Source organism: Mus musculus, chromosome 6, assembly GCF_000001635.26.
Source record: "Mus musculus strain C57BL/6J chromosome 6, GRCm38.p6 C57BL/6J".
NCBI lineage: Eukaryota > Metazoa > Chordata > Mammalia > Rodentia > Muridae > Mus > Mus musculus.
The window spans coordinates 99,151,906-99,178,243 of NC_000072.6; the positions used below are offsets into that span (position 1 = coordinate 99,151,906).

At 43.6% G+C, this 26,338-nt stretch overlaps 1 protein-coding gene across 26 annotated transcripts in view; it reads right to left on the minus strand.

Moving 5' to 3' along the window:
* Positions 1-26,338, minus strand: part of Foxp1 (forkhead box P1) — a 597,405-nt gene that overhangs the window by 226,564 nt on the left and 344,503 nt on the right. For 25 of the 26 annotated variants that reach the window (XM_006505316.4, XM_030255064.1, XM_030255065.1 and 22 more), the window contains one exon: positions 10,934-11,124. In XM_006505316.4, the coding sequence (XP_006505379.1) occupies positions 10,934-11,113 (180 nt within the window). In that variant the 5' untranslated portion in view covers positions 11,114-11,124. Of the gene's footprint in view, positions 1-10,933; positions 11,125-21,336; positions 21,474-26,338 lie in introns of those variants that run through there. The other variant, XM_006505313.4, reaches the window with a different exon arrangement.

Here is a 26,338-nt window from a genome sequence, read left to right on the forward strand (position 1 = left end):
CTGTCATGAATCACCCCATTACAGACTATAACCTTGACAACGGTGATGATAACTAAAGCATGCCCACCCTGTGCATGATGTCATCCCCATCTGACCGACAGGTGAACGCTACGGTAAGTCCGCACACAAGGACACATGACATAGACACATAATACGCAGCATAAAACTTTGTATTTATAAGACAAATATAAGTCTCATGACCCGAACAGCAGAATGAAAGGGAATCGGGTAGAGGCATTTCCAGCCAGTGCTTCTGCACGTTCAATGCTTACTGCACCAAAATGGAGAGCTCACCAGGAGGAAGGAGCAAAATGAGGGGAGGGAAGCAATATGATCAAGGTGTTATTTATCACACACATTAGGACCAAAAATAGTCAGAAAAGAATGAGCATCGTGTCATTCCCTCGCCGTCTTTGACCTTGTAAAAGGTGGCTGAGTTCTTATGGAGGATAATGAGCATCAGTGGGGGAAGCCTTCCTTAGAGGAGCGCTGCTCTGCGCCACGCAGCCTTGAAAAATTAATATATAATAATTAGAATCACGAAACGCCACTCTTGCCCTGCTTTATGATGCTACATCTTATTTTATTAAAAATTTTCCCCAAATCTTTCTTCCTGTGGCTGTGAGAAGGCATGGCTCTGCTACGGAAAAGCAAAAGACATTTTACGCACAATTTTCCCTCGACTAGAAAGAGGTATATTGTGCCCTTCAGTGAACATAAAATTGATATTATCATCTCTTAGTTTATATCTCACTACTTAACCTTCAGATTAAAAGTTATTGGATTTGAATGACTAAAAAGACATCATGTCACCTTCCCTCCTCTGTGGAGAGACAGAAGTTCAGGGCAAGACAAAGCAGCATGGGAAGGGTTAGCAGTGGGTCGGCAGACTCTCTGCCTTGCTCAAGGGCTCAAGGAGAGACTGCAACAGGACACTCATGGCTGGGAGCATGAAAAATGGCAGTGTATGCCCTGTGCTTTTAGAAACCTTGCTGAGGATGAATGTGTGAGAAGAAGTTAATCTTATTTTGAGTACCATCACAAAAGGGACAAGCTAGGGTCTGGGGACATAGCCCTATCAGTGAACTGCTTGCTTGTTTGCTTGCTAAGCAGTAGGACCCGAGTTCAATCTCAGCCCCCATATTTAAAAACATATTAAAGCCTGGAGTGGTAGCTTGTCAGTTATCTTAGTACTGAGGAGGCTCAGGCAATGTATACCTCCAGGACTTATAGGTCAGTAATTCTAGCCTACCTGATGTGAGCTTCAGGCCAGTGAGAGGCTATATCTTAAAAAATTAAAAAAAAAAAAAAAAGTCAAAGAACAAACTAGGATGACAAAATTGGGAATAGCACAAGAAGTTATTCTCTGATCTCAGCCTGCAATCCTATGTGCATGCAAGCATATGTGCACTTCTTGCACACACACAGACACACTTAACAGAAAACTTAAGTCAGGCGGTGGTGGCACATGCCTTTAATCCCGGCACTTGGGAGGCAGAGGCAGGCGGATTTCTGAGTTCGAGGCCAGCCTGGTCTACAGAGTGAGTTCCAGGACAGCCAGGACTACACAGAGAAACCCTGTCTCGAAACCCCACCTCCCCACCCCCCAAAATAAAGAAAGAAAACTTAAGAGTTAATAGTACATACACAGTTTCTGCAGAGGCTACAAGGGCCATCTAGAAGGACTAGAGAGAAGCCAGCGTGCATCTACTGCCCCTTACTTTTTCAACTTAAATGCAGTGAGGAGACGTCCATCCCTGGGCAGTTTGATCTCCACCTTTCGAATGAGTTTACCAATAGCGCCAGCTGTTTAATAATTACACACTGTATTTTTCCAGCAAAAGATACACACTATGTGCTCCTCCCCCAACCCCCGTGCCACTTTAAAAACAAATTCATTCTAAGAAGCTTTTGTCAATATGGAATACTCTATCAGAGATCCAGCTTAGTTAGTTCTGTTCTCTAAGATAGATAAGCCCCACTCTGTGATCAATAGGAACACAGGCGTTTTATCAGCATTCCCCATGTGACTCTTGCAAGAGATTCTAGTAACAGGCCAAGGCTAAATAAAGGCAAAGTACTTGATAATATTAATCAGAATAAACATATACAGCTGTAGTGACTTTTAGCCATATTAGAGGGCCTTCTTACTTTTCTCTCCTTCTTCCTTCCTTCTGTTCTCCCTCCCTCACGCCCTCCCTTCCTTTCTTCCCTTCTTTCTCTCTCTTGGACAAAGTCTCAAGTAGCTCAGGCTGGCCTAGAACTGAGATTCACTAGCTATCTAGCTGAGAATGACTCTCAACTCCTGACCCAAATGACAGGCACGTGCACTCTCCCCAGCTGAGAAGGAACGGTTACTTTTGTCATCTCAACACCACTGTGAACCACCTGAGAAGGCAGTCTCCATAGGGGCTGTCTCCGCACCCCAGTATGCCATCCCTGGGCTGTGTGCTGGAAAGTATCAAAGAAAGAGAAGAATTGTCCTTTCCTGGTGCGACTTACAAGATATTAAAGAATTTGTGTAAGGGGTTGCAGAGAAAAAGGGGAGGGGAGCCATGATAGATTCCTAGTCAAATAGATCCAATGTCGGTGGCCCATTATTAAATGCTGGACTAATGGCTGCCAACCTCCCAGGGACTCCTTCCCTGCTAGCTGGACCCATTCTCAGAGTTTCCACAGGAGTAGAGACTGAGGCTTCATACAGGTACACTGTCACATGCCTTCCCTGTCACATACTGTCACATGCCTTCCCTGCGGCTTCTCCTGTGGCCCTAGCTTCTCTCCTGACTCCTGCCCAACACTCTCAGGCTGTAAGCTTTCTGTGCCAGGCCATATCAATCTGTTCCCTATATCACTTCCTCCACAGGAGTGGGCAATGAAAAGCTGACTAGAAGTCATATACATAAATGAACAAATTAAGTTCTGTAGGACAAAGTGGAGAGATGATCAATACAGGGAGAACGATTCTCATCTGAAATGTTTGAGCTCAGAAAATGGTCCAGATTTTTGGAAGGTTTTACTTTGAAATATCCATCTAGATTTATTGGTTAAACATTCCTATTTAATTAAAACAAACACACACAAACAACAACAACAACAAGCCCAAATGGTCCCCAAACTGAAACTTTTCTTTAGAATCGAATCAGGCCTTAGTTTTGGATTTCAGAAATATGGGGATTTTGTACTTTCCTGATGCCCCACCTTATTAAGGTTTAGAAAGAAGTGTTCCCTCCCCCACAAAGGATCCTGTACTGAAAGTATGGTCCTTATTTAGTGACACTATTATGGAAAATCCTGGAAACTTTAAGAATAGGGCTTAGGTAGCTGATGTAGGTCTCTGGGGCCACGTCTTCACACTGAGTCTTGTTTTAAGCACCTCTATTTCCTGACCAGCATGAGGTGAGTGGCTCTGCCAGATGGACCCATCACCATGACATCTGTCCCACCATGTCACAGACACAATGGAGCCAATGATTCTGGATGGAAATCTTTGAAACTGTGAGATAAAATAAACTTTTCATCCATCTCATCTCACTATGGTTTCTCTCAGGTGTCTGATCACAGTGACACGTGTTCTCATAACACAGGACAGCACACTCACAGGGGGTGAAAAACAACAACACAGGGTCTCCTTCTGTGAAGTGAATAAAACACAGAGTTTAACAAGGGTCTCTGGAATGTTGTGACACTTCAAAATTACAAAAGATTAGAGATCAAAGTTACTGTGATGAAAGAAACTTTGGAACAGGGAGTTCAGATCTCTCCATCAACTTTCTCCTCCTGACTCTGAGGACCACTCCCATTTATTCAGCCATTCTTTCTTGTCATAAAAGCAGCCAATCGCCTGGAGACCCTTTTTATCAGTAATCTATGCACCACCTAAAAGTACACATCCAAACTTTCCAATTCAGCCTCCTTGGCTCTGCTATCCAGAAGCAGGCAGGGACAACACAGTGGAGTAGGTCTGCAGGCCCCAGAGGACAGGCAGAGGCCCCATAGCGCTGCAGAGCAAACACTTAGCGACCCCTGAAGATAGACTGTCAACAGGTTATCACTGAAATCCTATCTCCTCGGCGTTCACAAAGAGATTCTTCTGATTAGACAAGCTAGAATGAGGTTATTTTATTTTTTATTAGTTAACATAATAGGGCTTAAAGTGACCGTCTCAGAGCAGCAAAGCCTTCTCTTGACACTGAGAGCAGACACGTCACTCCCGATAAGATGATGTCATCTGAAGCTCTGTTCCCATGATCTCTTAACATATAGGAGGCCCCTCTCCCCTCTTGGTCTCCCACGGCATTTTAATTTCCAATGGAGAGATTAATGACACACAACTGTTCAGCAATCACAACTTGAAAGAATTTCATATGAGGCCTGCAAGTTACATAAATCTTTGAAAACAATATTTTGATGGAGGCAGGGCTAAACCAACAGAGACTAGAGAGCTAAATTTAGTATTCAGGGTAAAATATGCTTTTTTTTCCAGAAATAGACACCAGAGGAATTAAGAAAAAGGGGGTGGGGGCTGTTTTTGTTGTGGCTGGCTTCTCTTTACTTACCAGAATTATCTAAACTCCCATTTCTGCTGTCTTTCAATTTGTTTGCATGGTTTCACTAACATGGGCATCGCTGATTCCTACCATACATTTTCCTGCAGCAACATTTTTTTTTTTAATTTGACTTGGGCAATGTCTCTGATTACAGTATATTTCAACAGAGCAATTCCTTCAAAATTAGAATTTAATTTTTTACCTAGCTGCTAAAGAACATGTTAGCTTCCAACTTGTACTGGGTCCCAGTAGGGCACTCTATATTAGTAACACTTTTCTCTACACCACCTTTCTAGAAAGTTCCCTTCTAGAATGCTGAGACTTCATCATTTCTTTCCTCTCAACAGCATCAAAAGAGCCATCTCAGGCAGCAGCAAAGGTACAGGCTACTTCAGTGGAAAAGTAGCAGAATGCCAGCGCTAACCTAGACTGGTACCTCAGTCTCATGCCCAGACTCCTGGGTTCACTGTGCTAGGTCACTCTGTGCAAAGCAAGAACTAATGACAAGTCGCGTAATTTCCACACAGTTCCCTTACAGAAGGTTGTAGTAGCTGTTCCTGGTTGTCAACTTGACTATATTTGGAATGAACCACAATCCAGAATTGGAAGGCGTACCAGTGACCCTTATCTGGAGACTTGGAGATAGAAGTTTCTGATCTGGATCTTGGTATGGAGATCTTGAGGCATAGTGGCTATGGATTCCAGAAGATTAAGACAGGGAGATCTCTGAGTTCAAGGTCATCCAGGATTTAAGGTGTGGTGGAACACACCTTTAATCTGGGCTACACCTTCTGCTGGAGACAATATAAGGACATTGGAAGAAGGGAGTCTGGCTCTTGCTCCTTCACCTGCTTGCTGTGTGAGACTGAGTTAACTGCTAGATCCTTGGACTTCCATTCACAGCTGCTACTGAACCATTGTTGGGAATTGGGCTGCAGACTGTAAGTCATCAATAAATTCCTTTACTATCTAGAGACTATCCATAAGTTTTGTGATTCTAGAGAACCCTGACTAATACAAAGGTGGTATGAATGAGAAACCAAGGCATGTGCTTTGTGTCAACCTCTCTCCCACTCAGTGTTCTCCAGTAAATTGAGTAACAAAGACCACTGAAGAGCTACATGCCACCATTTTGAAAGTGAAGAGGTAACCTTTCAAGTACTTGTTCTTATGCTGCAAACCAAGATCCGCTAACTTTACATTACCTTATGGCACGGACACATTTGTCCTTTTCTAGCCAGCCTCTGGCGTTTATGTGAGACTCTTGGAGCCCATATGGACACCGTTACAGTTTATATTAATTGTTAACTTGATAAAATATATAATCAACTAGAATGTGGGAGACACCCCCACATGGGCTACAATTCTGGACAGGAAAAAGAGGCTGAACACCAGCATTCATGTCTCTCTGCTTCCTGACTGCAGGTGCCATGTGACCACCTGTGTCTTCACACCTTCACAGTAACTTTCCCACCATGATGGACTACTGTGAGCCAGAATAAATCCTTCCCTCTTTAGACAGCTGTTCTAGGTGTTCTGCTGTGGCAGTGAGAAAAGTAATGACTACGGTTACCCAGGTCCATGATGCCCAAGCCTCCCGTATGACACAGTGATGGATTTGCATGGAGCAAATCCCACCCTCTTCTCATGGACTTTAAAGTTATCCCTACATTACTCATGGTAGCCCAACACAAGGCCAACAGCATAGAAGTAGTTGCAAATACAGATGTGTTCAGCTCAAAATGTAGTTTTCCTCCCAACCCTTAGCTAGACAGTTGAATCTGTTAACAGAACCGTGCCTACAAGAAGCTGACTGTCAATGCCACTATGTAAGTATCTATGATTCTGCCAGGTTCCTCTGATTATCCATTTTCTAAACCCCTGTTGAATGTACGTTGATCCATTTGCTTTGAGAGCTCAGGCCCCTGTGTATCTATTTGTCCTTTACCACCCTTTTCTTCCCACGATCACAGTGGGACTCTTATATCCCCTCCCTCACATGAGACTTCCGCAAGCCTTCCCTACGCTTTCTCCCCGTCTTACCTCCTTGCCAGTCACTGAACATTCTTTCTCCTTGTTTACACTGTTGACTGGAATCATAGTCTTTCTTTGACCAAAAACTCCAACATTTTAAACCAAATGTCAGATAAGCTACAAAAAAGAAGGTCTTCGCTTACTTATTCCATGTTAAGTAACAAGCTCTTAAGTTGCAAGCGTGGAATATCTTTTTTAAAATGACTTTCTCACCTGTTCTTCTCATATAAAATGATAACCACACCCAAGACCACAGCCACCCCAAAATCTCAGTCACCAAAACTCTCCTTCTGCTGATTTGCACATAATAAAAAGGCAAGTGGTACCAAAAAATTTACTCCCCCCCCCAAAGAAAGCACCCATCATTTAAAAGGGGGATGTTGTTAAGAAATAGCTGGTTTATTTAACAGCTATTCATTTTTATTGAATAAACATTTTCTGGTATGCATTCTGTTAATTGACCTGCCAGCATATGCTGTATATGGAGAAACTTCTAAACATTATGTTCTATGTAATATGCTTATCTGAAAAAGCTCTCATTTGCAGCAATATGGAAATAAAATCGTGCTTTCAAGAATTCAAGACTTTTCAAATGCATTAATCCACAGAGTTTATGAAATTGCTCTGGACATTTTAAAATCCTTCCCTTAAGGAGGGAGGGAACAAAACCTTAACAATCAATAATAGTATCTGTTGCTAAGTTCCATAATGGAGTAGGCATTCCCCAACACAGAGCTCAGAGACAGAAATGGGGGCAGGCATAATAGGAAGTGAAAAGCAGTTATGGTATAGGGTAAAAGGACGACTAAAGGGCTCCAAGAGAATGTTCAGAAATGCTATCGAATTACATTATTAAAAAACCATTGTAATAGTTCCAGGGCCTGGATATAAATAGAGTTGAAACACTGAGAGAAGATGCTTTGTTTTGAGGAGGGAAGACAGGGCACTTGTATGGGGCGGGCTTCTCCAGCTAATGGCCACATTTCTCTTTGGCTGGTAGCTTTCTGGATGATGATGTATCTTCTAGCCCCGCCTGACTAGCTGATTTGCCTAGAGGGCAGGGGTAGAATTCTGCCCGGTGGAGCCACAGTGAACAGCAAGGCTGCAGGGCTCCTGTCTTCAGAGGCGATTCATCTCCCAACAGTTGCTGCCCTTGTGAGATCGTCACCCAAGGCTGCCAGACGCTGCTCTCTGCTTTTTCTTGGGAGTGGAAGGAAAAGCAACGGCCTCCCATTTCTCCAGGCTGTTAACTAGATAATTCTTTAAAACAAATTCTGTGTGGGACTGCAACTTGGGCAACCAACGGGATCACTATGGTAGTGGCTCTTTGTGAGTGCTACAGTTTCCAAAAAGGGCACTTGCTATAATTTGTAGTCATAGTTGGCAAGAAGGAGCCCAACACAGAGCTCACTCGGCAGGGCACCCGCCCCCACCATCACCTAACACCAAAAGGCTTCCGTGCAAGAAGGATATTGAGAACCATTCCTTGTAACTCACGGCGTAATTAACTCGATTTTACACCAGGCAGCTTGAAGCCAGATCTTTGTGTTCCATGGACTTCTGACATATTTTACAGTTCTCTCTTCCACTGTCCTACATTAATCAAAGCTGTAACCCCTGTTGTCTTTGTACTACGGAATCAGAATGTGCCCCTGGCGAGGAATGGGGGAAAAGTCAACAGGAATTAAATTTCAGTGCAACTGTTTACTCAACTGTGGCCTGCAGATATTGAAATTTTATCCGTGGTTTTGTGTGACTACCACAGTAATGAATTCAGCATGGCTGCGACTTGCTCAGCACTCTCTGGCTGCGGGAGGAAAATGACGGAAACCACGCAGGTCTACGAGCGAGCGAAACTCGCAGTTTCTCCACGTGTTTAATTGCTGCTGTTTTCCGGGCCTCAGAAAAGCTGGGGAGCTTGGGGCCCCTGGAATATTAGGGAGCCTGTACTTTTTCTTCTGTCACCTTCCCACACAATCCCATTTTCCCCAACCAACCTGTGCTGAGGCTTCTCTTATGCAGGGAGTCAAAGCAGCTGGTGACGTTTTATAAGGCCTAAGAGGGCTCGCCAACCATAATAAGTGGGGCTTTAGTCACAATCCTAGACCCGACGGAAGCCTTTCTCCCTCAAACGTATCAGTGACAAATAGACAGAAAATTGCCGTGAAATATTTATTTTCAAGCTTCAAAGTGGAATCAAAAATCAAGTACTTGAACATGCATGGAAGACCATTTATTTAACGACATGTTCTCTAGGTCTCAGGCCCAGGTAACTTCATGGTGACTCCTTATCTGGGGGGAAAGATGCACTGAAATGTGCTTCCAGAGCGTTCTCCTGTTTCACTCACGTGTTACTGATGCTATTGTTTTGGGTGGGATTTTGTGTGAGCAGTAGGAGTACTGAATATGTAAACTTTTGTGGTTGGTTAAATGCTTTCTTGTTATTTGTTTAAACTTTTTTACCTTTACATTTGGGTATAAGAGGGAGGAGGATGGCAGGGAATCAAACCTGAGTCCTCAGGCATGGTGGCCAGTGAGTTTACCTGCTGGCTCCTCGGTTAAATATCTCAATATTCTGAATAATTAATTGTCCATCTACCAGGTAAAATTAAAAAAAAGGTTAATCTCCCACTTATTTAACTGATGTTCTCTAGATGCAAATGATTTGGGGTGCACACTGCACGGGCCTCACCTCAACTACGTCATAAGGAAATGGCTGATCTTGACCTCCATCTTCTAAGGGCAGAGCAGACGATATTCTAAAACTACTCGTTTACCCATAAATATGCAAGGCTATCACACTGATGAACATTAGTACAAATACACTCCTGCCATTTAGTGCTAGGTTTGCTAGCATGAATGGTTTAGAACTCAGCCATCGAGCACTAAATTAATACACTAAATTAATACAGCACAAAGTGACATAAATTCAGGCTGACTGGGTGGAGGCAGAAATGGCTGGGGTGACAAGAAAAGAGATCAAGTCATGCCGCAAAACCCCTGTGAACCGACTTGGTTTGTCTGCCAACCTCCCTTTCTTTTCCTTTCCCAGATCTTTTCCCCAACTGGGTCTATGGTCCAATGCGGCACCAACTGATAACTAATGGGTTCACAGTCTATGGTGATATTTTAATACTGCATTTGAGATACTGATGCATTTTAATGATTGTCTGGAATTCAACTATTTGGGAGGTGGAGACAAGAGGATCCAGAATTCTTGGCTGGCTTTGGGTACATAGTAATTTCCATGCCAGCAGCCTAGCTACATGAGAAGCTGTCTCAGAGAGAACATCAGACAGCCCTTACCAAAAGCCTCACTCCTAAGAATTTGATTCAAATTTTAAGAAAGTAGTTTGAAGGTTTGTCCGTTTCTTGTATGGCATTTCCCAACAATTTCTCTATGGAAAAGTTACCAAATTTCCTCAAGATATTTCATTCCTTTTTTTTTTTCCCCTCTCAAATACCTGATAATAAATGGTACCACAACTACACATAAGATAAATGAATCAAGGGCAAACCTGCCTTGTTATCAGGAGCAAAAACTCAAAATATTTCCTGATCCCACAGGGTGGGAAAGCAAATCCAGTGTTCAAGGAAATGCTATTTACATTTGAATTTTTACCAACACAATGCCCTGTCTTAGGTCACCTGTACCACTGGGAAATGTTTCAACAGTCACTCCCAAGGACTGGCTTCCACCCGGGGAGGGCAAAGAGGGAAAGAGAATGTCCCAGGGCAAGGACGGGTGGAAGAGGTTCAGATAGGAGATCAGTTAAAAGCAACACTGTGATTTTAGCCAACAACACTTGATGTCAGACTCCAGCAAATATATGCAAATGCATACACCTTAGTTTCTAGAAGTAAGAGGAAGTCATGTCCCAAATTGAGGTCTGTTTTGTAGACATGGTCCTGCTATTTAACCATTTATGTTTCTATGTGTCTCTATTTGACTACTCCCTCTGCCCCACCCATTGTGGCCCCCATTTCCTTCATCCCTTAGCCCTGATTTTCTTTCTTCATAAGGCTTAAGCTTCTGTTTAATTACTGCTTTACTTCTTAACTAAAGCATCAACCTTTTCATCCCTCCCCAGAGAGTCATTTTAATTGAAGAATAAAAATTTAGGTGACACTCTGGGGTCTGGAAGAGAGTGGCTCAAGGTTCATTCAACTCCAAGTCTAACAGTCACTCTCTTCGGAAGGACACATCACCTCCTGAGGGTTTCAAAATTCGTCTCGTCCAGGAGGAAGGCTAGACGCCTAAGAATACGCTGCTTCCAGGCATATGGCTGAGCCTGCAGCACAGACAGTGGCTCAGTTACCACTCAGCACCCCAGCTCCCAGGCAAGTACCTGCTGTTGCTGCTGCTGGACGTGGGCAAGGTCGGCTGCCCCCAGGTCCACCGCTGGTGCCTCTCCGTTGGACCGAGTGTCACGAAGTGCCCCGCACTCTAGTAAGTGGTTGCCACCGCTGGACCCGTTCTGGATGGCTGATCCGTTACTTTTTGTCTCAGACCCAGATTCTTGCATCATGACTCAAAAACCTGAGAGAAGGATTTCCAGAAGTTGGGGTGGGGGGAATGAAGGCGAGAGAGAGAGAGAGAGAGAGAGAGAGAGAGAGAGAGAGAGAGAGAGCAAAAGAGAGAGAGAGAGAGAGAGAGAGGAGGGGAGGGGGAGAGAGAGAGAGAGACAGCTGTTAAAACACTTGCTGTTCAGAATGAAAGAAGTTGCCAAACGTGTAAGCAGTTCTTATTTTCCTTTACCCTTTTCCCACATGAGTAGACTGGTCCCTTACTTTAGGACTAGGGGGCTGTCATTCAATTCAAGTATGATTTCAAATATATAATTTCTTCCCTCTTAGGAAAAATAGAAAGGTTCAGGTGATCCAAGAAGTTAGGAGCCAATTTCTGGTGGGATTCAGATATTTTGCTAAAAAGAAAACACTTGAGGTCATCATACAAGTATAAATTTAATATTATCAGGTCCAGAAGCTCTGCGGCAAACAACATCCTCTGAGAATATTCTCCAACCTCAGTCTCTCAAGTGACATGACCCATCACTACAAGACCCAGTAAGGGAATTGGTGCTGAAATGCTACAGCCAAACACCAAACACATTTTAAGGATTTTAAACCCCTGATACCATCTGGACAATTAGAAATCGGTCATTCCTATAAGACAGGCCACTGCTAAAAAGACAGGGGCAAAAAGACCGTCCCATTTTGCAGACACTGAATGAATTCAGTCTATAACTACTGTTGGTGAGAAAGCACATTCTGCGCTAATTTTCCCCCTGGTCTGGTAGATGACGGTCCCCAGGGTAGGAGTAAGGGCTGATGTTTCAGGGCGATCCTTCAGACTCTTAATTTTGGAGAGAAGTGCTGGCTGGCAGACCACAGAAAAAGTCAGGATTTCCAAGCGCTAAATGTGAGGCTTGGGCTACAGCTCAGTGATAGAACGTTTGCCTAACGAATATGGGATATTGGGTTCACTCCTTAGTATTGCCAGAAAGTAAATTAATTAAAAGAAAAATGAAAGTACTAAAATGTCTATTAGGAAAAAATATATATACATATATATGTGTGTGTGTGTGTGTGTGTGTGTGTGTGTATTGGAAAATAGAGAAAAGTCTGTTATCTCCTTTTATGTTTCAGAGTTTTGTTTTGTTTTGTGGTGTCTCATTTCAGCCTTTTGGAGATAGGGCTCTATGGTAAAGCCCAGGTTAGCCTTGAACTTGAAATCCTTCTGCCTCAGCCTCCCAAGTGCTGGTCTTATAGGCAAAAACCAATACCTAACACTAACTATACTACTTAATTCTTGTTATTCTCTTGAGCACAAAAATCATTAGCTTGGGGAGGCAGTTTAGGTTCCCATCCAGGATAAAACACATCGACTGATCAGCAGCCCTGAGCTGGATTCTCCATCACGTAGGTGATTCCTACACGTTCCGTGGCTGCCAACAGTAATCATCAGTTCTACTTCATAGACAGGAAAACTGAAGCTTGGGATGGGGAGAAGGCTCAATGGGTAAAAGCACTGGCTACATAAACCTGGTTCCTGAGTTCAGGTCCTGGGAGCCAAAGAAGAGCTGGATTCAGAAATATAAGCATCCATCTGTCAGTAAATGGGATTTGGAGGTTAGGAAATACTCAGGGGCGTATGTGCCAGGTAGTCTGGCTTCTGCAGCAGCATAGAAACCCTGCCCTAGACAAGGCAAAAAGGCTAGGGATGGCATCTGAAGGTTGTCTTCTGATTTCCAAAGAGTTACAGTGATATGCATGTTCCTCCACGCATGCCCAGCCTCCAACGCAGGTAAACTTTAAAGAGAAGGGGGTGGGGTGAGGATAGCATAGCCACTGTGCCATGGCTAGCTACGGCCAGCACAGGACGGGAGGTGTTCTGCTTCCATATCCCTCACCCACTGCGTGTTTTCTGAAGGCTGAGGTACAGGGTGACAAGCCAAGTTCACAGACTAGGATGTGGAAAGGGAAACTACTAGTCACCAAAGGAAGCAGTCAGCTCAAACATCAAAGCTGAGAAATGCTTAAATAATGAAGACTTCAATGTGAGTTCCTGATGCCAGACAAAACAAAAACCATTTCATTCAAATCACCCTTACGGAGGACCACCTATTTCTTTCCCACTGCACTAGATACACTACCACATGGAAACTGAAGCACTCGGGACACCCTAGGAGGAGGCGGTGCTTCTGTTAAAGGCTAACAGAAGTCCGTTCTCTGCAACTTGCCCGAAAACCAAAGAGAAGAATGTCCATTTAAAGACTCCCATTTCATCCGCCTCCAGTCCATAGTTAAGTGCAGCTACATGGTGGACTATAAGAAACCAAGGACAGATTTCCTAGTCAATTGGATTCTGGAGTTTATCAAGAATAGCCTTTGGTGTTAACAGGTATGAGACAATATGAGAAGCAACAGAGGGTCTCCTTGTGTCTTTGAACCGGATCTTCTAGTAATTACTGTCGTTTAGAAAGGCCTGCAGCTGCTCACGCCCCACCATGGAAAGAATCTATCAAAACAGAACAAAACAAAACAAAACAAACCCCAAGAAAACAAACCAACAGCCCCAAAAGATACAAAATGTGCAACAAGAGGCCAGGAACATGAAACTATTACTCTATCTCAAATGTGTTCAAGCCCAGGAGTCTCTCTTATTGCTTTACATTCTATACCACACACTGCACATTTGTATATTTGGGTGCATAAGAGATAGGTTTCTGGCTGGATGGAGCACAGTGGTACAGCAGGCGCCTTGTAGGCAGTAAGTCCTAAGCCATCCCCAATACCGCACAGTGACAAGGGAATAGACAGATAGCTCAAGGTAGTTGGCAATGAAATCCATTTTATTATTAGTTACAAAAGAAATATATCTAAATAAAACAGGTGTTTCCCACCTTCTGGCAAGTCTGCCCATAACAAAGGGTCAACTCACAGGACAGAAAAATTCCTTCTTTTTCTTTAAGATTTTTTTTTTAAATATTTTCATGTTTTAAAGATTTAAAGAATGTTTTGCTTACATTTGTGTGTGTGCCATGTATGTGCCTGGTGCCCAAGGATGTCAGAAGAGGGCTGTAGAGCCTGCTAGAACTGAAGGTTGGATGATTGGTCACTATGCATACTGGGAATTGAATCCTGGGCCTCTGGAAGAGTAGCCAGTGCCCCTAACTGCTGAGCCATCTCTCTGCAAACGGCCTTTCTGAGCATGCCTCACCTGCCCTCAGACAGGAGCACACAGTCATATATTCTGTCTCTGGGGAACATGGTTGTGCATGTGCTGCCTTCAAACCACGTGCTCTCAGAGATCTGGGACCAGAGAACAGGTGTCTAAAAGCCTGCCTCTGTTTTAGTTTCCTCGGTTGACACCATCATGGTAGGCGGAGTAAGAACCACCTCTGATGCAGTTGGAAGAGAAGCAACTCCTTTGCTCTGTGCAGCTCCAAAACAGGCTGCTAAGTTCTCCAGGACAAGTTAGGCAGGCCTGCAGCCAAGGAACTTGGCTCATGAATTAGGTTTGTGAGAGTACAGGGTATGGGACTAAAACTGTATACAGAATTATTTTGGTCTAAGGATGTCCTCAGCCAAGTGCTAACTAGAGTACATGGGCTGGAGGACTTTTAATTTTCTAAAAGGTACAACATCAATTGGAGGCTTTGTGAAACGTCCATGTAGAAAATGAAAGATTAGGTGTCTAAGTATCTCTGACACTGTCTGGACCATGAGTGCTTCTATCAAACATCCCAGGCCATTTAACAAGCGTTTATATCTCCATATAAAACCCTTTGATACATTTAAATCTCAAACTCCCAAGTGTCCAGAAGGGAGATAAATGTTATTCCCTTTTGAAAGACAAGAAAACTACTGCTCAGATTAGGAGACAGACAAAGCCATAGATTCTCTCCATTTTGGACCTGACCAAGACCTGACCGAGACTTCCTTCTTCAGAGAGGCTCTGGCTAAGTGACGAATGAGTACACTGACCAGGAGAAACTGAATTTCAGCAAAGGCAAGAAGGGGGCAGGTGGGAAAAGAGAAGGTCCTAAAATACACAGAGGCAAAGGCCCTCAATGTTTCAGGAAGCAAGCCTGTCTTTTCCTATTGACTTCCCGCCGTGGCAGTGGGAAGCAAGCACGGGGCTGGGATGGAGCAACGCCTTCCCTTTTCTTAGAGGGGGTTTGTCCCAAGGCCTTTGTTTGTTCAACCTCTGCTCCTCCTCTCTGGGGCTGCACCGAAAGAATCACCTTCCACCACTATGAACCGAAAGCACAACATGTTCTGTTGAGGAGTCTGTGGTACTTGGATTTGAGGAGCTTGTCTCTGGAGGCTTCAGCCACCTCTTACCCAAGCCTTTCCTCAGTTTCCCCTCATGCCTTCCGCACAGGACCATGACGTGCTCAGGCACCTGACAACTCATACACTGCAATCCTCCAGGCCTGACACTCTGGGCCATGGCTGTCAGAGACAGAAGGAAGCCCAGACCATACTCTGCCCACCTTGCTTGGAAATATGACAGAGATACTAATTTAAGGGCTCACTTTGTTCTGTTTGTTTGTCTGTTTGTTTGTTTGTTAGTTTTTAGGAGACTTTGAAAAATAAGGAGAGCTGGGTCTCACATGCTTATTAATTGTTGCTGCCAACAGCACTCCTCTGTGGAAACCTTCTGGAAAATTCATAATGTCCAGGCCTATGTATTTATAGTAAATTAAAACACAGCTTTATTATTATGATTATTTCCTTGGTTACAGTGTTGTTGCTGAAAATTTAGAAAAAAAAAAAAAAGCCCTTGTTATCATGCTTGTAAAAGATTTTAAGCTAACAAAAAGTTCGGTCTTGATTCCAGGGCAGTTAATTAAGGTTGACCAAGTCAGGCAGAAGTAAATTAACTTGGCTGATCAATTATTTATATGAAGCAGAATAAATGCCCTTAAAGAACTTGGTCCGTTCACAAAGGGATGTGTAAATTAAACCAAACAGAGTTTTGTAGACTATGTCTCTACTGCTGTGGGAGAAGTGAGGTTAAGGGCAATGCAACTTCCAGGACAGTGAGCAGACAAACTACGCATTGCCATCCCTAGCCCTGTGCAAGGACCACCCCTTCCTCACTCACATCCTATGTAGAGAATGAAGGGATGTAGACTACAATGTTGAAGAGAAAACAAAAGCCAGCAGGGTAGGAGGAGGGAGGTGGGGAGGGACGGAGGGACTGACGGACGGACGGACCAAGAGTGTTAGGATTCCAGAAGCAGTAAACATGTGTCTCTTGCTCTCCCTCTCTCTCTCTCTCTCTCTCTCTCTCTCTCTTTTTCGAGACAGGGTTTCTCTGTGTAGCCCTGGCTGTCCTGGAACTCACTCTGTAGACCAGGCTGGCCTTGAACTCAGAAATCCGCCTGCCTCTGCCTCCCAAGTGCTGAGAATAAAGGTGTGCGCCACCACGCACAGCTGCTTTCCCATCTCTCTCTTTTTTTTTTTTTTTTGGTTTTTCGAGACAGGGTTTCTCTATAGCACTGGCTGTCCTGGAACTCACTTTGTAGACCAGGCTGTCCTCGAACTCAGAAATCCACCTGCCTCTGCCTCCCAAGTGCTGGGATTAAAGGCGTGTGCCACCACGCCCGGCTGCTTTCCCATCTCTTAACCTGACATTTTAGACATTAGCAAAGCAAGAGGATGATGCATTAGCTTTGGTTCTGAACTTTTAAATTACAAAATTCGTCCTAATCTTGAATCTATCGTTCAGAGGGAAAAAAAAAAATCAACACACTATCTAAAGTAAGATTTTTTTTTTTAAAGTGTGTGCTTTTTCAGGGTCTCACTGAGCAAATGAACTGGTTCCTGTACAATGCGCACAAAGTTTACATGGTAACAGAAGACAAACAAAGGAGTTTCAAGGAGCAAGGTGCAGTTACATGGTGGGGTGGCTTAGGACATCAAATAAGCCCCACCCTGTAACCACTCGTGAGTTGCTCCCTTGCAAAAGAGAGGCAATAGAACAGCCCAGATGAAAGTCAGGGCCCCTTAGTGAAGGCCTTGTGGGACAGGGATGCCACATGAGACATGGCACTGGACTTGGTGAGACTGGAGCAAGGCAGCAGTGAGGACAGGAAGTGGGCAGCAGTAGGGGGCTAGGAAACATGACAGGAGAGGCACAGCAGCAACCACTCACACAATACGAAGTCCCTCTCTAGAAGCAGAAAAAGTAAACTACAGTAAGAAGTGCTTGAGGTGAACAAGCAAAACACAAGAGTGAATGACAGCAGCTGATCACTGCTCTTCTGAGGTAACTCTGACAAGCCATGGATAAATCCTTCAGATAACAAATCTTTGTCCACAGCCCCCACTGGTCCGACATCATGGCGAGACAGACCACCCAAGCACGCGTCCAGGAAGTGAAGTCGACGTGCTGAAGATACTCCCTTCCAATACCAAATTTTCATAATTCTAACAGAAAGGCGTACATTTTCTAATGCATGGCAGTTCAAAAAGTAATCAAGGGAATGAGCCGCAGGGCTATTTTAATGTATGCAAAGCTAGTGACCCACAGTAAATGGGAGGTAGGCTACAATGAATGCAAAGTAATGCACACGTACTAAACTCCGGGTCTGATGAGGGACGGCTAAAATTAACACCCAATTAATTTCCGAATTGACAAACAAATGAAACCCATAAATCTACTTTCTCATTAATTTTCTTGTGGTATAATTTAAAGCAGTAATATGAGGGCAAAAACTGAGCATTATCCATCATAAATATCAAAAGATAGCACGGTAACACCGTAAATTATGCATATTACCTGTTGTTAAAAATGATTTATGTATTATCAACTTTATCATGCATTGTAGAGGTCTCCATCTATCTTGTGATAATCTTGGGATTTTGGTAAAAGCTCAGGTGGAATGCAACTGTCAAATGCATGCCCAAAACAAAAACAAAACGTGACCTCTTGTTGAGGGTGGAACAGGCAAACCTGGGATCTTCATATGTGCCCCTGAACAGACGTGGGTATTGTACAAGTGAGGCACCAGCTCTCCAAGGGCAAGGAGAGTTGGGTCCACGATGGAAGCAGGTATAGGCACACAGTGGATGAGTCTCCGGGGCCAAATGTGGGACACTCAAGATCTTGAGACTAAGAATCCGAGCTGTGGTTCTCAGACTGGTCTGTATGATTTGGTGATTGCCCTACCTTCCTATGGTTTCACAGAAACTAGCTTGTGGTTATCAGCTGAATTAATGTATATTTATTAATTAAGTGGAGGGAGAGATGGCTCTAACTAAGATGTTTCTATTTGGGAGTAGAAAGATGGCTCAGGTAATAAACTGACTGCCTTGTAAGCAGGATCTGACTTCAGTCTCCAGAATCCACAATGAAGCACATACTTGTAATTCCAGTGCTGGGGAGATGGAGGCAGTGGGGAGATGGAGGCAGGCAGGGAGATGGAGGCAGACAGATCCCTGGGGCTTGGCCAGCCAATTGAGTGAGACCTCTAGGAACTGGGAGCCTCTGTCTTTTTTTTTTTTAAGATATTTTCTTCATTTACATTTCAAATGCTATCCCCAAAGCCCCCTATACTCTCCACATGCTCTGCTCCCCAACCCACCCACTCCCAAATCCTGGCCCTGGCATTCCCCTGTACTGGGGCATATAATCTTCACAAGACCAAGGGCCTCTCCTCCCATTGATGGCTGACTAGGCCATCTTCTACTAGATATGCAACTAGAGACACAGCTCTGGGGGTTAGTGGTTAGTTCATATTGTTGTTCCTCCTATAGGGTTGCAGACCCCTTTAGCTCCTTGGTTACTTTCTCTAGCTCCTTCATTAGGACCCAAGGAGCCTCTGTCTTAAAATTAGATGGACAATGTTGTCCATCTAAGTTGTCTTCTGGCCTCTTGAACTGGTATGCACAGACGCGCACGCACAAACACACACACACAGATACACACATACAAACACACACATCCCCTTTCCCCTTCCCTCCTCCATTTATTTAAAAAAAAAAACCACAACTTTTTATCAACTTCTTTGTTCTCAAGTACTTCTTTGACATAATAGAAATTTGATAGATAATTTCTACATTATATGTAATATATAGGTAAAACCCAAGTCTAACTTCTTGATCTGATAGAAGTGACATCAACTCTAGCCACCAACTATACACACCTACTTTTTAAAATGCCATATTTTTTGTAACTCTTCAGAAGGGGTAACTGGCTATTAAAAAATCAGTTTATCATTAAGTCACTGTCTTATTTTCTTCCCTTCCTTTTTTAGTTGTGACTAGGAATCAAATATATGGCTTGGTACAAGCTAAAAAGTATTGTCTTTAATACATATCCTCAACTTTTAGATTCCTGAGTCAAGGTCTTATTAAGCAGTCCAGCGAGCCTTGAATTCACCATTTTCCTGCCTATTCTCACAAATGCTGGAATGAGAGGCATTTGTCACCACACCCCAAATAGTCAGTTAGGACCGTCTCATTCACTGGAAAGTCAAGATGATCAGCTGGGGAAGGGGGGTTGAGTCTATCCCATGGCTGTGAGCATTTACTACGCATAAAGACAATTCAGATAGACTGGAATGGTAGAGAACAGGATGTTTAACTTCCTCTGTAACCCATGACGTAAAATCAAGTTGGCAGAATAGATTGACAATAAAATAACGTCCTAACAAAAGCCAAGGTTTCTCTTCTCCAGCAGGCTTTCCGTGTGAAAACAGGAGACTTCACATGTCTAAGGAGAAAGGATTTCAGCAGTGCAGGTGAGAGCCACCATACTCAAGCTTTCAGGACAATGTATTCTTGGTAAGCCACCAGTGAGTTCAGGCAACAACCCCCCATCACCAGCCCACCCCCAACATAGGCCTCTGAAAACTGAAAAGTGCCTACTTCTAGCTTAGAGTCAGAGATGCTGGACTCCAGTTGATCTGCCCTCTTGTCTGCTAGTGGGCAGGAAGTGAGTAAGATATTATTATCACAGCCATGGTAAGCAGAATGTTGGCAAGAAAGGCCCCAGTTGGAACAAAACACTAGAAATAAGTGGAGAGAATGGGCCCACTCCCTGGCACATTGATCCGCCCTTGCTCACGTCATTAACTGAGAAGGGGAGCTTTGCCAACGCAGGGTAGGCTGTTTGCTTTGCCTCAAGGAAGCTGCTGAAGGTCAGGCATGAAGGGGGCAGGTGCTCGCTCAGGAGAGCACAGTTAAAACACATTTCCACCCAAGAATATAGGTTTGAAGTTTGAGCACTAACAGAGCCTGCCAGTGAACTTTAATCATTAGGACTTGAAAATAGCTCAGCTCTCTCAGGAAAGGCCCAGTAGAAGAAGCCACCACCAGTTCAGAGAAGGGTATTTCCCCCATTTCCATTTTTCACATAATTTAATGTACACACGGCCAGGTTTACAACATCCACTGAGTGGCAGGTTCAACGACACACTTCATGTGTGTGCCTCCTTGTCTGTAGTCCCTAACCGCTCAGGTGACCACAGAGAACAATATGCTAACAGCAACAAGGCAACACAGTGAATGGAGGGCATCAAGACCCTGTGGCTTGCACGTCTCTCTGCTGTGTGAAAGGAACAATTATTTAATTTTATCCTTCAAAAACTCTAATAGACACACAGATCTATCTCGCTCCCGGAAGTTGCTCTGAAACAGATTAGTTTCTCTGAGATAAAAGACACCATTTTGGCACTGAAGGTCAGAGGCACCTCTCCCTCCACCCTAGCTACCCTGTGTTTTCTAACTCAGCCAAGTGCTATGAAGTTCAAGTTAGCAAATTCGGAAACAATAACAAATAACAATTTTTGAAAAATCCAACAACAAAGACGGTGAGAGCTGAGTTCTCTCTGCTGTCTACAAAACACCAAAACAGAGGCGTCTTCTTATCCAAAGAAGTTCCTGCTGTCAAAGGGACAAGAGTCACACACAACCAAAGCCAAATTAAGAGACACCAAGGCTTGCTTTACTGAACTAGAAATGACATACGGCATAAACCCAGCTTAAAATGAAACAGATAAGCAAGACACATTAGAGTGAAACATCGATCATTTAAAATATGTAAAACACACATTCAAAGTGCAGTTCCTTCATAGTTCTGCCACAGCAGACCCTTTCAGGTTATGTCAAGGTTAACCCCCCCTTCTCAGACTTCACAGAAAACACACTTAACAGCCCAGATCACACCAACCCTACAGCACACACAGCACAGGAGACAGAGACAAACAAAATGAAGCCCAAGAGCTGTCTGTACCTTTCAGCGTCTCCCTTCGTTCATAGTCCAGGCCTTTCCTTCCTACACTTTCTAGGTCCTTATTTGTTCCACAAAGAATTGCACAGCCATCTGATGCTCTATGACTGAGCTGGTGGCCCTTCAGGAGATCGCGCCCCTCTCTGAAGAAGGCAAACAACTGCATAGATATCATTACACTAAGGAAATCTCTTAGAAAAGCCAAACAAGTCGCTAATCTCTCCGGCCCCTTCATCCAAGCAAGAGATAAGCAAAGCAAACCTAGGGCGCTTTCAACCGCATTCCAGGGACAGGCTCCCCTTTTCTTTCTTTATCGAAATTCTAGCGTTTAAGTCTTGTATGTGTGTATTTTTGTGTGGTGTATTTTTTTTCCTTCTTCTTTTTAAACAGACCTTACAGGATAAACTGCTGCTTCCACCCACAAACAAAGCAATATTTGTTTAATAACGATTGCTGCCATGGGTACAGTAAACAGGGGGCCCAGCATTTGTGTTTATGAACAAACACATCATCTTACCAGAGCAATTTAACATTAACCAGGTGGAATAATCAACAGATTTCATAGGTGACACCAGGGGCAGGGTAAAGCAAACAGAACCGGGGAGGAGAAAGGGGCAGCTTCGATAGAATCAAGGTCGAGGGACTGAGGCAAATGCATTGGAGGGTAAACAGCTGGGAAGGAGGCAGGATACACAAGCCCTCATTCTTCTGACATTTAGAGAGCCAGGAAGGTTGTAAGTTACATGGATCAGCTGCTGACCACCAGGAAATCCAACTGGTTGGAGACTCGGCCTGTGTGTTTGCACAATGCCATGTTTGTGGATAAACAATGATTTGCTGTTACCAACCGCCATTACTCATCATGGAACCAGGGTGAAGCAAGTAGAATCTGCTTAACTCCTTCCTGGAGACATTACCTAGAGCTTTGAGAAAAGGAAATACTCAAGGACATGCACCCCCTCCAAAGAAATACAACAGGACACCCCAAATGAGGCAGGCCAACCTTAGGCAAATCCCTTTGATTTCATGGCTTGCCGATAAAAATACATGGGCTTCTTTGGGGTAAGATGCTCAGTACTGATGTTTGCTTCAGTAACTCTGAGCTCATCTCCTGGGCTCATCTTCTTTTATCAATGAAATACATGGGTCAAACATAGATCCTGGTTGTGGGTGTTTCTTCCAGAAGGGAAACCCTGTTTCTTTCTCCTTCCAAAGGCAGAGCTTCTGTAAACCCACTGGGTTAACAGAGACATGGGTAGAACCCCCAAGAACTCTGCAAAATTCAAACTATGCCATATGAAGATAGTGTCCTTAAGAAATAACAAATGACAGAAAGAGTCAGTTGATGGTACCTTTTTCTATCCAGGAGTTCCTCGTGAGATTAGCATTAGGGGAAAAAAATTGTATCTTTGCAAAAGCCAGAGTGATTTAATTCTCCATGTCCATTAAGAAGAAATATTTAATCTTCAAAGATTCACTTCCCAGGTAAACTGCCATACATAGCTAGCTGACTTCAAGTTAGAAAGACATTATCGCACCTTATCGGAAATGCTATATTTAGGGATTCAATCTACAGTGAAAGCACTAGTTTGAACTTATTTTACAGATAGCATAATATCATTAAACTACTTAATTTTGGTGTGTGTGAAAAAGATCCCTCTGTTACTTAACATCTAATAAGCAAAACATACTGAAAAACAGTTTGGTAATGCATCTAACATCTTACACTTACAATCAGTTAATTAATTTTTAAAATTCTGCATTCTGCTAGTATAAAATATGGCAAAACACTATCTGCTGGCTATCCAAAGCAAAATTTCAAAGTGAAAAAAAAAAAAACATTTTTTTTAAAGAGACACACCCCAGGACTCTGACAACGACATTATTCATTATGACATTATTTGCCTTTTTGTTTCTGTCTCAAATAGGGTAATGAAAACCTTTGTTGGCTCACCCACACCACCAACCTTCAGGCCACTGTGAAATCTCAGCCTTCGCTGGCTCTTGCTTCAATTATCTAATCTCTGTTCTGCAAACTTAAAGTTACAAAGCATCTCCAGTGTTTTCTCTGGTGTTTTGTTTTGTTTTGTGCTGTGGTTTGTTTCCAGTGTCCTCTGCTCACAGCCTTCTTTGCCCAAATCAACACAGCCGAGGAGGCCTCAGCCCTCCCTGCTTGGGGAAGAATTTCCCCGCTCAGCACTCAGAGCCCCCTAGTACCAATGCTTGTGGACCAAGGACCGGTTAGCACCCTGAGACGCCTCTGCTGTGCCTGGAGAAGCTTGACCTGTAGGACAGAAGCTGCTCTACTGCCCTAGAGAAGGCAAGCCCAGCTTGCTCAACTAAGGGATGATGCAAGCACAAGGCAGAGGCTCTTCCTCCAGTGCTGGGGACAGAACGTTCCCACATTCCAGGCCCTCTCCACCATGGATGTGGTCAGCATGACAAGGAAGCAGTGCACAGTGAAGTCCCAGTAAGAAAGACCAAAGCCACACTGGCTTTCCTTCCTTCTGCCTCAGGCAACAGTGGCTGCTCACTATCTGCCCTCCATTCCCCCCCCCCCACTCACCCATTCCCCCTCCTCTCTCTCTCTTTCCTTCTTTCCCTCTTTCTCCTCCCCTCTCTCTCTCTCCTGCCTGAAGCTAGGATGAACTAGGATATCAATAAAGTGGGATGAGCACAGAGTGAAATTCCAAATGGCAGCCGAAGGCATTGTCACCAAGCTCCTTGGATAAAGGGCCAGTTGATTGACCCTGGCTTTTCTTTGTAAGGCGAAGGTGAACCCATGTATGTAGTCACTAGTTGGAGGAGTTGAAGGTGACCAGAGGGGAGAAGAAGAAAAAATCCAGAATCATCCTATATGCCGTCACACCTGTCCACAATCTCTGTAATGTTTACTTTCAAAGGCTCAGTTTACTTAATTTTCTATGGACCCCAAGTTTATAAAGGTTAATATCAAAAACAAATAAGGTACCGATGAAGAAGTCTTTAGTGACAGATCTTCACCCAGTTCTTCACAGTTTCAAGACACACTAAGAGGACTTGATACTGGAAAGTGTGATTGGTTCTCACAAATTCTCTCTGGGATGAGAAAGCTGAGACTCTCTGAGACTCTCAAGTGTCATCTGAGCGAACACTAGGGCCAGTTCCCCAAGCCTAAAATCTCCCCCCCCCCTCCTCCGCTGTCATTTCCATCCACACCTACTCTCTGCTATTTTTAAAAAATGGCTCACATTTGATAAACAAATGTCTCTTCAGGGGAAATTTTGTATCACCTCTTCAAAGGGAAAGACAACATGGAACCCTCCATACAAGACAAAGAGTTTGGCACACAAGTACCAAAGCCAACTAAGGGGACACAAGTCAGTCGAGAGCCCCTGTTCTCTGAGTGAGAACCACAGCCTTCCTTTGTTCAATAAGGAGCTGACAGTTGGTAAAGACACATTAAAGATACAACTGCCAGATGCTCTCTTTGGCTTTGTCAGAGGATTTAAAGATATCTGAAAAATGGGCAAGCAAGATGGCTTGGGGAGTAAGGAGGTGGCACCAAACCCGAGGACTTAAGATTCATCCCTAGACCCACACAGAAGAAGAGAACTGACCACTGTAAGTTGTACTCTGACCTTCACCATGTTCACCATGGGTTGCAAATGCCCACATACACTCACACTAACTCACACATTAGAAAATTAGATTATTTTTGGTATCAAACCACAATATTGAGCACTTATGAATCATTCAGGAGCCACCTAAAATTTCTCTCCAAATCCAGAGAGAACAATGCAAGCTTATGTATTGGGGCACACACTGGAACCAGAGGAGACACAGAGGACTTATGAGAATCTAGGATGAATTCATGATTCTGGATCTTTCTAGAAATGTCACTTGAAGCATTAAGGACCTACAGAGTACACTTAACACTACTAGGGAAATAATCAACTGAGAAATAAGATTTTCTTTGACTGTCTCAAACCTGATGGGGCTCCCAGACTGCACTGTGCGTGAGGCATGTTAAACATCCCATCAACTGTATTGTGAGTGAGACATGTTAAACATCCCATCAACAGCTCCTGCACTGGGCCTCCCTCACAGTTTCACCTCTTCTGACTCCAGCAAAGAGCCAGGGCACCAGCCACTTCAGGCTGATGGCCTTTCCACAATGCGAGTTCAGAGTTTATTCAATACCATGTGAGTACGATATGGTAAGGACCACAAGCATATCATTCAAATGCTTTATTGGTCCAAAAGATGGATGCTTTTATTAGCCCAACCTTCTTTGTAATGGAGTGCCACTGTTGACCCAGCATTAGCCTCATTCCCTGCCATTAATCACACTTCTAAGAGCTCATTTTGCCTTAAAATCTTAAGAAATTGCTATAATTTAAAGACATGGTGTCTACATAATGGGAAATGCTTCATAGATTGTATCATTTCTTAAAATACAGTAGGTTTTATGAGAACAATGACCATGATGCGAACACATTACAAAATGAGGATGATTTTTATTATACATATAATATATATATATATATACATATGTATATATATATATATATATAAAAGAAAAAGCAGAATATAAGCCCTCTTTCATATTTTTTTGGCTTCCCACATCTGGACTTTTTAAACATTACATTTTGGAAGGCTGAGAGCATAAGTAACAAGTTTAGAGACACCAAACTCTCCCTCTCCCTCCCCCACCCCCAAAACACTGCCAAACAAATGACAACTAAGACTTAAAGGGAGGAACCATGCAGGGAAGAGACAGATGTGAAAATGCGTGGTGCGCTTTAAGAAAATTCCATCTGTCCTGGACTTCTTGTCTGTCACCCCCACTTTCTGTGTCTTGTCTGTCCCAGGGAGGAGAACGAACTAGGGAAAGCTCTTTGGTAAGTGGTGTCGGGATGAACAACAGCTACCTGCCAATTCACTTTGTGTGATTTCAATAATATAATGATGCTCTTAGCTAGGAAATCCTCATCTCATTAAAGCACCTTCATGCTCAGGTTGG